At 43.6% G+C, this 13,380-nt stretch overlaps 1 protein-coding gene across 1 annotated transcript; it reads right to left on the bottom strand.

Annotated features, from left to right (window-relative positions):
- Positions 1 to 4,127: 4,127 nt before the first annotated feature.
- On the bottom strand, positions 4,128 to 12,711 carry PROX2 (prospero homeobox 2). Its single transcript, XM_079991832.1, has 5 exons — positions 12,237 to 12,711; positions 9,502 to 11,114; positions 7,513 to 7,665; positions 5,627 to 5,821; positions 4,128 to 4,887 (listed from the first exon to the last, which is right to left on the bottom strand). Exons 2-5 carry the CDS (start codon positions 10,960 to 10,962, stop codon positions 4,702 to 4,704), a joined length of 1,995 nt encoding a protein of 664 aa, XP_079847958.1. The 5' UTR covers positions 10,963 to 11,114; positions 12,237 to 12,711; the 3' UTR covers positions 4,128 to 4,701.
- Between the last annotated feature and the right edge of the window lie 669 nt (positions 12,712 to 13,380).

The following is a 13,380-nucleotide window of genomic DNA, read 5'->3' as shown; positions in this document are numbered from 1 at the left end:
GGTGGTGAATACAGCACAAGATATTATGGGCTGTCCCGTGAATCCGCTGGATGAAATAGCAGAAGAACATTGCCTCAGGAGAGTGAGGAAAATTCTCAGGGATGATTCACACCCTGGCCAGCACTTTCTTGATCTCTTGCCCTCTGTCAGAAGATACAGAAGCATGATTAGTCGCACCAACAGGGTAAAGAACAGCTTCTATCCATGGGCTGTTAGGCTGCTGAATGAAAAGATAACAACAGGGCAACTGACTTTCGGGTTTGGTGGGTGTGAGTCAGTAAACGAGGGGAATTAAGACTAAGAGCTGAGTGGGGGGTGCTGGTGTAATCTCACTGTATACAAGTTGTACAAGTGACAATAAAATATTTCAAATATGTGCTTCTCCGGAGACAACGGCTTTCCAGCAGCGCCATCCTACGGCGTTCATGGAAGGAGCAAGAGTGCAGAGGAACTACTGTAGACGTTCAGTATTGTTCAGCTAATAGAGGTTTCTTTTCCATGTTGCTGTCACTTTCAGATTATTTATTCTTAGTGGGTTTTCACCGTTTCCCCACGACCCGGGGTTTCTTTTTAATCCTGAGGCAACCGGTCATGTGCATGTGGATTGTCTTCTCTGCCACTCTTCTGCCTCTGTTTTGTCCAGTAGCTTCTCCTCATGAGAGTGGCTCTAATTGCTTTCTCTGTGGTATTTTGTTAACTATAATAAATTTTAGGTTTTTAAAGTTTGTCATGAGCAAAACTTAGTAACTGAGGGGAGGGCATGGGAGGAGCAGAGGAAAAGAGGCCGGAAAAATGGGCTGGGAATGTGAGCAAATACTGAAATCTATCTCTCCCGCCCTGTCTCCTGGGCTGTGGAGCCAAAGCATCGCCCTTGCAAGCCGGGTGCTCGGCAGCGCGAGAACGACAAGGCGAACTAACAAACGCTGCCTTAAACCAACTTCTCTTCTTCCTCCGGCGGCGCCCTGAACAGAGAGGCGGCCGCTGGGACAGAGTCAGCAGCTCCGCCCCCTCTTTGACCGGAACGCGGCTTGGCGGGGAAGAGCGCGAGGAGGCGGAGCGACTCCCGAATGCAGATAAGGAGTCGCCGCGGAGCATTGTGGGGAGGCGAGAACCGGGGCGCGAGGCGAGCACCGAGAGATTGGGGCTCCGTCAGACTGGTCGGTAGATGATGCCCGGCTGCGGGCGAGCGAAGGGAAGCGAGGACAGAACCCTCGTGCGGGCCTTGATATGCTCGCTGTGCCTTGAAGGGGTGCGGGAGGACGGCGGGCCGGGTCCGGTCTGAAGAGAAAGCATACTTACCTGGCAGGGGAGACACCTTGATCATGAAGGAGGTTTGCCCAGGGTGAGGCTCATCCATTGCACTGCGGGTGTGCTGACCTCTGCGATTTCCCCAAATGCGGGAAACTCGACTGCATAATTTGTGGTAGTGGGGGACTGCGTTCGCGCTTTCCCCTGACAATTATGGTCCAAAAAACAGAAGAGAAAACGCTTATTGTCGTGAGCTTTTTGTAAGTCGCGGCATTCTTACAGGTGTTTTCACTATCTTTGTCTTGTTCTAATTGTTTTATTCTTTTTGCATGGTAATATATTTTTTTTATCCGTTTTAGCGCTGTTTTTTCAATATATTGGCCAAAATCGGTTTTGCGGGAAAACGATTCTAACCTTGCAATACACAGCATTCTATCGCTCCTCATGGAGAGAGTAAGGCAGCCAATTGTAATACACATCCTCACGTCTGATCCCCAATTTCAGACATCGTGATATATCGGAATATTTTAATGTTTAACTGCTGTTAAATCACGACTTGAAAACCAGGTATCGCTCAGCCCTAGTCTGTTTTTTAGTATACCTAAAATCCTTTGTTTATTAGGGGGGACTGGACCTAATGGTCAGGGGTCCCTTTACCTTTACTTTAATCCACATTGTGTTAAAAAAATTTTTTTGCAGAGGAAACTACCATAGAGTGCAAATTCTTTGCAGAGGTAACTACCATAGAGTTATCAAAATTTTCAAAAGTAGGTCCGTGGCTTGGCTTTTGAAATACAGGGAGTCCTCATTAATTAGCAATTGGGAACACTGCTTTAAGGCTTTTGACAAAATCCCCTGTGATATTATTGTGGGAGAAGCTAGTAAAATGTGGACTGGACAGATAACTGTTAGATGGCGTTGTATCCGATTGATCAAAACCCAAAGAGAGTGCTTAACTGCTCATTATCAACTTAAGTTACAAGTCAAAAGAGCGCATGACAGCTGTATCTGTTCGTTGCGGTGGTGCCCTAACATACAAATATTTTCCCCTGCGTTGAAGTAAAAACTACTAGAAAACAACCCTGCCTTAACCTAACAGCAAGCGTTTTCTCTTCTGTTTTTTGGACCATAATTATCAGGGGAAAGCGCGAACGCAGTCCCCCACTACCACAAATTATGCAGTCGAGTTTCCCGCATTTGGGGAAATCGCAGGGGTCAGCACACCCGCAGTGCAATGGATGAGCCTCACCCTGGGAAAACCTCCTTCATGATCAAGGTGTCTCCCCTGCCAGGTAAGTATGCTTTCTCTTCAGACCGGACCCGGCCCGCCGTCCTCCCGCACCCCTTCAAAACACAGCGAACATACCAAGCCCTACCCAAGTGCCCCGTCTCCGCTTCCCTTGCCTCGCTCGCAGTCGGGCATCATCTACCGGTCCAGCCTGACGGAGCCCCGACCTCTCCAAAAGCTCGCGAAGCCCATTTCGTGCTCTCCCACAATGCTCCGCGGCGGCGCCTCATCTGCATACAGCTCGCAAACTCCGCCTCTCTTCGCCGCCGCCTGCTGCCCAGAGTTCGAAGAGGGCTCCGTAGCGCCGCGCCCGCCGCTCATAGCCAAGGAAAGTTCGAGGGAAACAAGCGGTGCTAAAAGTGGAAGGCGGGTGTTGCGCTGTTTCCCTCCACCTGTGCTTACGTTGTGTATTTGTAAATAAACTCAAATATTAACAAAATGCCCTAAGCCTCCAGTGGTCTCTTTTTCCAAAGGAAACCAATCCTGGGTTATGTGCTGTCCCTCTCAATTGCCTTCTACACAGAGAAGTGGGAAGGAAGTAACAATATGTTGTCTATGCAGAGGGAACAGAGTAGCCATTTTTGCTTTACTGTATTTCCCTCAAAAAGTAGCAGAAAACTTCCCTTTTTACTTTACACGTTTGTAAAGTCTTTCAGACATAGCTAACCAACTGGAGGAAACAGTGAATACAGCTTCGTTGAGCACATCTCAGTCTGTTTCCACTTGACCGAGTTATCCATATAACTGGGGCTTAAGGGAAACAAGTTGCTAAAAGTGTCTATATTAATAGCTTTATTATTTATATGCGACCCATTTTACTGGATTGCCTCAGCCTCTCTGGACGGAAGCCAGAAGAATATATAAACACATGTCTGGCTAGAACATGGGAGAAAGAAGAACTCCAGCGGGCCACAATGTGTTGGCTAAACTTTGCCAACTGTTTTAATGATAGAAGGACCTATCACTGGAATGTGGAATGCTGAAGCATCAGATTTAATAACTGAGTGCAAAGTTAGTGCCTTTTCTGCATTTTATTTTTTTGTGTTCCTTTTTATTTGTCCCTAAATTCACAACATCTCAGACAACCTCTTGCTTCTTCATAATAACATCCTGCTCATCCTGTTTATTTTATGATAAACTGGGCACCAAATCTATACAATTTAGGAATGTCAGCAAAACCTAATGGATCGAACTGGATAATTCTAATGGGCTTAATGTATGCTTACTTCAACTTCCAGAGAAACTGAGGAAGAGTGCTCAAAATTATTCCGTCTGACAACACCAAGGGGCACATTAGAAATACACAGACGAGACTAATAAGAAGCTACATTAGAATATAATAAAAGCAGTGCTAAGTTACTTAAGGGTTGCAGTCCTATCTATACTTAATTAGAGCAAAGCTCCATTGAATACAATGGAACTTACATCTGAGTAAACATGCATAAGGCTGTGGGCTGCTCACAGGCAAAATTGAAGTTCTTGTGAAGATTTACAAGGGCTTTTACGAAAGTTTATTTACAGGCACACAGTTTTGGGTTTGGAGCTTCAGCAAAATGGGAGATTGAGACTAGTCAAATAACAAACATTGTGGAAAGTTTAGCTTTTTGTGTAGGGGGCTTGGCAAGGTTTACATCAAGGGGAACTACCTAACCTGTGACATCCATACATTGCTTGGCTACAGCTCCCAGCATCCCTTCTTACTGACCATGCTGGCTGGAGCCAGCGGAAGTTCGGTCCCTTGGCAGAACAATCGTGTATAAATATGATAAATAAAAACCTGGAGGGCTCCAGGTTAGCGAACCCTGGATCAAATTGTAGGTCACCCTTCATCAGCCTAGTGTGGTCCATATGTTTCCATCAGCTCCAGCGAACACGGACATAATGAGAGTAACACAGTATGTAGAACTGACAATGGACATAGTGGCCATTTAGGAATACCAGCAGATGGAAAGGAGGAGGTTCCCCACTCCATAATAGTGCCTTTTGTATACTTTACTCCATAAAGTAATCAGCCAATTGATGGTACTATGCACTCTTTACAAAGTCCAATCTCAATCATTACACTGGTATGTAGTGGAGATTTGATGCTGACATTGGCCAGCCTCTTCCTCAAGCGATAGCTTTGTTTTATAGTCACATGTACCAGTTGCCATGATAACTGCGCATTAACCTTGGTTCAGCTCTTTGGGGCAAGTGGAGGATTTAAATGCATCTGGTATTCCACTATCTAGTTTGGAAATTATTTTGTAAATCGGCTTTTTCCAGGATGGGTCCAAGTCCTTCCCTGCCCTGACAGCACTAAAGAACTCCTGAAGGGTCAGACTAGCAACATCCAGGAAACCATCAGGAACCTACAGACAGAGAAGAAGAAAGTTAGGACTATGAAGCAGCCACTGGTGAATTTGACATCTGCATAGGGTGGACTGATATTCATCAAAGTGAATGTCCTGAATGTCCTGCAAAAAAAGTTTGTTTGCTTGCTTGCTTGCTTGCTTGATTATATTAAAACACTAATTGAGGAGAGGGGAATAAAGAACATTGTTGTGCACTAGTTTGGAAAAAAAAATTTAATCTGTGTGTACAGACAGATGTACACACTGCCGCTTTAGATGACACGATTGTACGAAGAAGAAGAAGAAGAGTTTGCATTTGATATCCCGCCTTTCACTCCCTTTAAGGAGTCTCAAAGTGGCTAACATTCTCCTTTCCCTTCCTCTCCCACAACAAACACTCTGTGAGGTGAGTGGGGCTGAGAGACTTCAAAGAAGTGTGACTGGCCCAAGGTCACCCAGCAGCTGCATGTGGAGGAGCGGAGATGCGAACCCGGTTCCCCAGATTACGAGACTACCGCTCTTAACCACTACACCACAAAGGCGTGTACAATTGGCACCTGCAATGTACAAAAGCATATTGTGAAAAACAACAACCCCAGTGTGCTCCAAAGACTACATTTCTGCACAGCCTAAAGTGTTGTTTCACTGTTTATGTCCTTATGTTGCTGGGAGTTATCTAGTTCCGGTAAAAAGGGCATTTTCTCAGAAAAAATGCCACAACCGGCAAAATAAAACTATGTAGCAAGTGTAACCTCACCTCAAAATCATTCCCTTTGTTGTAGTGCACATTGAGGATCCGGAAGAGCTCAGAGTCCCTGGTCACAATGAGGTCACTGGGATCTGTGACGTCCTCCAAGACGGCTTGCCTGGCAAACTTCTCCATCTGGATGTAATAAAATTCACGGAAGTTGCTAAACCACTTGATGAGCTGGGAGGTGATGCAGCGGGTGAACTATGGAAAGGGCATGTAACATGGTATTATTGGATATGTACACCCTAACAAGCACCTCCCACCTGTGTGGATGGGAAATTGAGACACATTTTGGAGGCATAACATTGAAAACACCCATGGGTGAAGGAGCATGAGCAGAAGCAGTGAGTCACGGGCATATGACTCCCCTAATGCAGACAGCTTGTCTTCTTAATTAGCAGGTTCCCCCTTGCCCCTTTATTTTGGAGCAGAAGTCACTTTAAATGAAAGGCGCAATGGGAAGAAACTCCCAGATAGATTGTGTGGCTGATGTGATCCTCTAGATTTTGCTGCGCTACATCTCCCATCATTCCTGACATGCTGGCTGAGGTTGGAGTTCAACAATACCTGGAGAGGCCCATGTTAACCACTCCTGAACTAAAAGAATAATTGCAGGGAAAAACACGTCCTTTGTTAATCAATACATAGGTAAAGGTAAAGGGACCCCTGACCATTAGGTCCAGTCGTGACCGACCCTGGGGTTGCGGCGCTCATCTCGCTTTATTGCCAAGGGAGCTGGTGTACAGCTTCCAGGTCATGTGGCCAGCATGACTAAGCTGCTTCTGGCAAACCAGAGCAGCGCACAGAAATGCTGTTTACCTTCCCGTGGGAGCGGTACCTGTTTATCTACTTACACTTTTGATGGGCTTTTGAACTGCTAGGTTGGCAGAAGCAGGGACCGAGCAACGGGAGCTCACCCCGTCGTGGGGATTTGAACCGCCGACCTTCTGATCAGCAAGTCCTAGGCTCTGTGGTTTAACCCACAGTGCCACCCGTGTCCCTTCAATACATACTTTCAAGCAACCATCTTAGTAGGTCTTGCCCACAAAGATAAGCACTGCCAGATTTTTACTGGGAATATATGCATTATATCAAACACCAGGTCAAATCTCTGTTTTAATTCCTCCTTCAACTTATTGTGGAAAAAAATGCCTCTATAAGTCTATAGCACCAATGGGCCATCCATTCCTCCCCTCCCCCCCCCCCACCATCCATTGTGAATAAGCATAATAATGTTGCTGCTCTGTAAACTGTCACTAGGCACCACCAACGCTCCACCACTGATCTCCAAAGAGGCCTTGCGCTTCACTCATGAGAAAAGTCAGGGAAATTCTGAACTGTTTTGTGGTATGCTCTGATTCCAACCTGACACCCACAACCTTACGGAGGATGTACTGATCCAATCCAATGCATTATTTTAATTATTTACATTCCACCTTTCTCCATCAAAGTTGAACCTAATATAGCTCACCAATAAACAAAGAAACCCCAGAATGAAACATTTTATCCAAATGAGAGTAAGGGGACTAGGCAGACAGGCAGGAATGGTACAGTCTAAAATTATTATTTATTTTGTAATTATTATATTTCTATACAGCCCTTCATCCATAGATCTCAGGCTGCTTCACAACATAAAAATACAACATAAAAACAAATACATAATAATAAAACAACAAACAAACAAACAAACAACAACAACCCCTCACCCACCCCTCAATTACAATTATTTTGTACACACCGGTATGCATATTTGCTAGCTGGTACTTCTGTCTTGCAATACCTTTCTTCCTCTTTCAGTTTCTTGGAACAATGCATAACCTGGTATGTAATAAATTAACATCTGCACATATTTTTACATTAACTTTGGAATACAAGAAGCCAAATACTTTTACCTGGACATCTAGGAAGTAGGTTTTCAGCAGAGAGGATGTGGGATAGCGAGAGAAGAAGAACATCAGCTTAGCCTTTTTCAGGTGGCCAGGAGTCAAAGCTTCCTGGATGTAAATCGAAGTCAAGGAAAAAGTTGCTTGCTGTTCCCAGTCCCCCTAGCTAACATTAGTTGGGGCTGTGTAACACTCTACCTTGAGGAACAATTGCTGAACAATGTTTAAGGGCTGCCAACTCCTGATGCAGAGTTATTGCTGGCAAATGCTGTTTCTTGTTGTCATTATATAGCAGTGATTCCATGTCTATCAATTGTAGCGTGCAGGAATCAACTTTTCATAGCAAGAGGAAGAGGAGGAAGCTGAGCAGTCAAGTTACTGAGTGCAGGTTCTATCGTCCCTGTTAGTTGTCTCAATGATCAAAGCTATTACAATGCAGGATCTCACCCTAGGTCAGGAGTTATTCATCAGGAGTAGGATCTGACCTAGTGTGAGATCCTGCATTGTACCAGTCACTTGTTCGACTTGCATTTATTTTTCTGGAAATCTCTCTTGTTCCATAGGCACATGTAGTGCAGTTAAGCTTCCCAGATCCAGATCCTAAAAGAACCAATCCTAAAAGGAAGGCAGAATCTGTTTAGGTGTGTCTTTACTTGAAATGGTGAGGGAAGCTTCACCTGAGATAATTTTTCCTTCTGCACAGCTCTTAAAGGTGTGATAGCTCTCTAAATGTTTGGGCATGATGAGAGCCCTTAACACAATGTTGAATCTTGAATAGTTCAGATGCTGAGGTCAGGCTTTTATGGGCTAATCTGACAGAGAATGTTTAAGAGAGACAGTGTCTTTACTAAGGAGAACTAGGCAGAGCCAGATGAGCTGCAAAGCCTGTTTTTTAGCCTAGTGTTACATTGCTGTTGCTAAGAGATTAAAAAACCAAGTTGAAATATATGGTACTTACATATAAACTAAGGACATTAACAAACCAAGATACAATTAAGTTAATAAAACCTCTTTGTGGGCCTTTGCAGCAGAAAAAGGAAATCTAACAAGTATTTTTGCTATTATTTTGCTCGCGTCAGCCAATAACTAGGTCCTTCCTGGGTATTTTAGCAGGGTGGGAGTAAATAATCTATTTTGGTCACCTCTATACAAGTTACATACAAAAACCCTCATGTGTTAATGTTTCTGTTGCTCCATTCCTGCAAGGGCAGAGCCATTTGATGAATGAGATAAACTTTTACTTACTTCTTATTAAGTTCTATAAATTTATTCAGAACACAAAGTAGCGGAGTTGTCCTGCTTCTTCATGTAATGAGGGAAACCTGTAAGATTCTGGTTACAGAATGTCAAAAGACATTATTTCCTGCTCAAATATGCTAGCTCAATGTGATGTCAAATGCTACAGTCCAAGCGTATGAAAAACAAAAATCTCATTGGGGTCATTTGGTTAGAAACTGTTTTTGGAGGATGTATTTTGGAGTGGGGTGATGAGTGCATAACCCGTTTTCCCCTGCTGCAATGCCCCTGATGCTGCTTTCTCTCCTGAAATAAAATACTTTTGACTGGATGTCTGAATCTCAGTAAGAATGGTGCCAGTATTAGTGGGAGGAAACAAAAAAAGTGCATTACAGTGGTACCTCAGGTTAAGTACTTAATTCGTTCCAGAGGTCCGTACTTAACCTGAAACTGTTCTTAACCTGAAGCACCATTTTAGCTAATGGGGCCTCCTGCTGCTGCTGCGCCACTGCAGCACAATTTCTGTTCTCATCCTGAAGCAAAGTTCTTAACCTGAAGCACTATTTATGGGTTAGCGGAGTCTGTAACCTGAAGCGTATGTAAGCTGAAGCGTATGTAACCTGAGGTACCACTGTATAGTTAGAAGTGATATGCACTGGAAGGCTGGTGAATTTTCCTGAGGATAAAAAACAACAACAACCCAATGGAAACTGAAAAAATGGTTAGAAACTAGGAGAAGCTGCAATGAACAGATTTGCCTACTACTAACAGATGCTGATGATATAGGAAGGATATATGTGTTGAAGGAAAGTACATTCCATCCATCATAGCTTGCATTTCAGCCAACTCTGCATTTGAAGCTGGAAGAGAGGCCAAACTTTCAATTTCAGCAGATTTATAGGGTGTTGGACATCGTTGGTGTCTCATGACAGATGACTTCAGTTTGATTGGTCGCCATGGCCTATCTAAGCATTCTGGAGAAGGGACCATTTTTGGAGACGGGCTGCCCCAAGGGCTATTCTGACCACATAGCAGCATTTGGCTAAAAATACTGTTTCCTTGAACTTCAGAGGTCATGACCAAGGGATAATTCATGGGTGGTACTTGGCAGGGTTTCCTCTCCATTTTTGAGCGGATGGGATAAGAAGGAAAAGCTGGAGGTTTTTCTGTGGCTACTGACATGGTGCTTTTATGGGAAGAAATCTTAGGAAGCCATTTGCTGGATGCACTTGCTGCAGCACCAGTAAATTCTCTCCCAGTAGAGGACGCTGTTACTGTGGGACTACTTGGCAGATGGGGCTGAGGGTCTGGGGATTCAGGCAATACTTGCTTCAAAACAGAGTCCACAGCCTGTGTAACCACCTGTATTAACTCACGTTTCAATATCTCTGAAAGAGTTCTGTCTTGTGAAGTCAGACTATGCGAATCTGCTGTTCTAGTTCCTTTCTCTGACCATTCAGATCCTCTCGTCTTGGGAATGCTTCTACAAAAACGATCTCTGCGATGGCCACTTGAAACACCTTGACTATCCAAGCTTTGTCCAAACTTCTCCTTCAGCAAACCCAAAGTCTTCTCCATACTTCCTTGGCTTGGACTGGAATCATTCAGCTTATTAGGCTGAACAAACCTTTCTTGTAGCTGCTTCAGCTGCTGCTGCAAAATGTGGAGCTGTTTTTTCAGCTGGAGGCATTCTTCCACTTGAATACCATTTTGGCCAGCTCTTGCCAGAGAAATATCGTGTAGACTTTGCTGCTGAGGAACTCTCTGCTTTCTCTTGTTCTCTCTGTAGCTCCCCTTTACTTTCTCTAAATGGTTTTGATCTCCTTCCACTTGGATACCAGGCACTATAGGGTTTGGTGTCAGGCTCATTCCCCGGATAATATTTTCCACCCTGGCCCTCTTAGCTTGCAGGTGTTCATTATGGAACTGACTAGAGTTAATCAAACCACAGTCAGGACTCGGGGAGGAGGCTTCCCTGGAACATGTGCCATTCCCAGCACTTTGGAACAGCAGTTCAGTTTTCTGTGAGGAAGGGAGAAGAAAGCTAGGATCTAGCTCACCATTAGGTTCTGGCTGGCTGAGGAGATGTGATATTATGGATGCATAGTACGAAGCAGGAGAAAAGAAACAGTCTCTTTCAACACAAGTGTCTCCTTTCTGTCCACCAGCATGTCCAGAAGTAGGTCTGTAATCATAATGATCAGCAATAGGATTCCCATTCATATCTATTTCTCCTTTGAGATGCAGGGTTAGTATCCAACAAAATAGTAGGAGTTATTTGGGCTAAGGAGATTGTAATACAGGCACAACGTATGAATGCGACGCAATAGGTGATGACTTTTCTTTTTTAAAAAACACCTTTGAAGGCCAGAAATCTGGAGCAGCGAAAGAAAGGAAAAGAATATATACTATCTAGTATTTTATAAAAATCACAAGCCTTCCATATGTACGGAAATGATTCTTTCCTTTATTCATCTTGTATCTCTGTTCAAATACTACAGTCTGTCTAGAGAAAACAAACAATAGAGCTGGAAGAGTTGGAAAATTCTACACTCAGCCCAAAGTAGTATATCATATATTCTAAGAAGCATCCCCCAAGAGATTCTACAGCATTCCCATTAGACTATGGCACTGCTAAACTGTTCTTATAATGAGTAAGAATTTCTGAACATTTAACTGAAATCTACCCTCCTATCTAATCACGGCATTCTTTCTGGCGCTCTTTTGCACCTTCTGTGCCGATTTTGGCTACAGTGAATATGCCAATGTTGACTGAATTTCAGGAGTCAGATGTACACCAGGGTAGGTCCTTTGTGGATTGAACCCCCACATTTGTGCCAATGCAAGCATGCTCACCAGTCGTGATCATGTTACTGTATATCTAAAGTTACTATCTGCATCCTTATAGTCTCCTCCAGAAATCTCTAAAGAAAGAATGTAAAAACACAGCTACAGTACTGTGAGAAACTATTTCCATCAGCTGCCAAAGGTACTTTACCAAACAGCCAAACCTCTCACTGCACACTGAAGACATTGAACAGTAAGACATTATCTCAAGATACTGAAATAATCTGATGCCCTTTCCAAAACAACCTTTCTCAAAAAGTTTTCTCAAGAGGAATCCTGACAAATTTATAATGACTCAGTCCTGAATTCAGACCCAAATTTCTCTGAGACACACACCAAATGTCTGGGTACTTCATCAAACTTTCTTAAAATCTCTGCAAATAGTCAGAGTATTGACACTTCTTAAATCCTTCTCAGCAATCAGACGCTACCCAAATAATCAAAGTTGCTTTTTCATACCCTCAAACTGCAATTAGAAAGATTTTTAAAGGAGATTCTAACGGAAAAAGCATGATAAAAAGGTATTGTCAGAGATATTTTAAAAACAAGTTGTTTCTACAGTCTTTCTAACTAAAATCTGCAATTAAACCTTATGGGGGGAACCCCACAAAATCTCTCCACATGGAGATTGTGTAGCATTGACCACTTACCTTGGCTGGCAAAGGTATATGGAATGCTACTCTGTACTTTTACAGCATCTGCAGACCCATTTACTGAGAAAGAGGGCACTGAATCACTGGTGCTGTCATTAAAGATCCCTCTAACTGCAGCACCAGTCACAGGGCTGTGAGGAAGGCCAACAGCAGCCAACCAGCTTGAGGAAGCCTATGAATATGTAAAACAGAAATGCAACCATCAGGTGCAGACACATGTGGGATTTAACATTTACACTATGGTTGCTCCCAGACAACCTGTAAATTCAGTATTCATTTTGATTTGTTTGCAGGGAGATTAGATGGCAGCTATTTATTGAGCATTCTTTCTTATTTGTTTGTGTGGAGGTTAGTTATCCTACACTTTATTTTAAAAAGCCAAATTTAGGGGACATGTGTTTGTTGTGGAAGAGCTCCAATAGCACAACCTTCATTTGATGGTATGTGAATGAATTTCACCTCAAAGAGTCATTTGAACAATAATTGCTCTTTCAAACAAAAAATGGAAGTTACTCTAAAGTATTGTCAGCCAAATGAGGACTTGACTGACCAATTGATCAGTGCTGATTCTCAATAATTTCTGAAACCACTTTCTTAGCTTTAAATAAAATAGATACCAAAAAAAATATATCCTTAATTAACAGTAAGGTGGCAGATGAGGCAGAGGATTCACTTCATTGAGTCTCAAACAGCTCTGCTTCCCTCTACCAATGGAGTTCCCTTTTCTGCCCACCAAATGTATGGGTGGGTGTGGATAATCCAGAAAGGTTTATCCACTTTCTGCCCTAGGTGTCATGAGTGAGTGATGGGGCTGAGGATAAACACTGCTCTTCTTCAAACCTCACCACTTCCCAACAGGGGTTTGTATTGCTCTACCTTGCAGGGGGGCCCATAAACTTTGCCACTTTGGCTAGGTGAGTGGCACTGCTCCCCTGCCACTAGGCAGGGGTGGGGCAATCTCTTCAGGTGGCAAGTGTGGGGTGGCAGCACCCGGCCATTCCTTCTGAGCTTTTCCTCTCTGCTAGAGGTCAGAAATGTGGATGCCACAAAGCCTGTCCTGAGCTCCCTGAACAAAGCCTCCTGTCTCAGGTGAAATGAAAGGTTTTGTCCTGTCCTCAGTGCCATTCCAGTAAGGTTCTGC

Source organism: Podarcis cretensis (genome assembly GCF_951804945.1).
Source record: "Podarcis cretensis genome assembly, chromosome: 1".
Classification (NCBI taxonomy): domain Eukaryota; kingdom Metazoa; phylum Chordata; class Lepidosauria; order Squamata; family Lacertidae; genus Podarcis; species Podarcis cretensis.
The sequence above is the reverse complement of the archived record's forward strand: the minus strand, read 5'-3'. Positions and strand labels throughout refer to the sequence as shown.

Coding starts and splice junctions, on each gene's coding strand:
- PROX2 (XM_079991832.1), bottom strand. CDS start 10,962: ATGAATGGGAATCCTATTGCTGATCATTATGATTACAGACCTACTTCT. Junction 5,822..7,512: donor CCTACTTCCTAGATGTCCAG/GTAAAAGTATTT, acceptor CCCTTTCCATAG/TTCACCCGCTGCATCACCTC. Junction 4,888..5,626: donor ACAAAGGGAATGATTTTGAG/GTGAGGTTACAC, acceptor CTCTGTCTGTAG/GTTCCTGATGGTTTCCTGGA.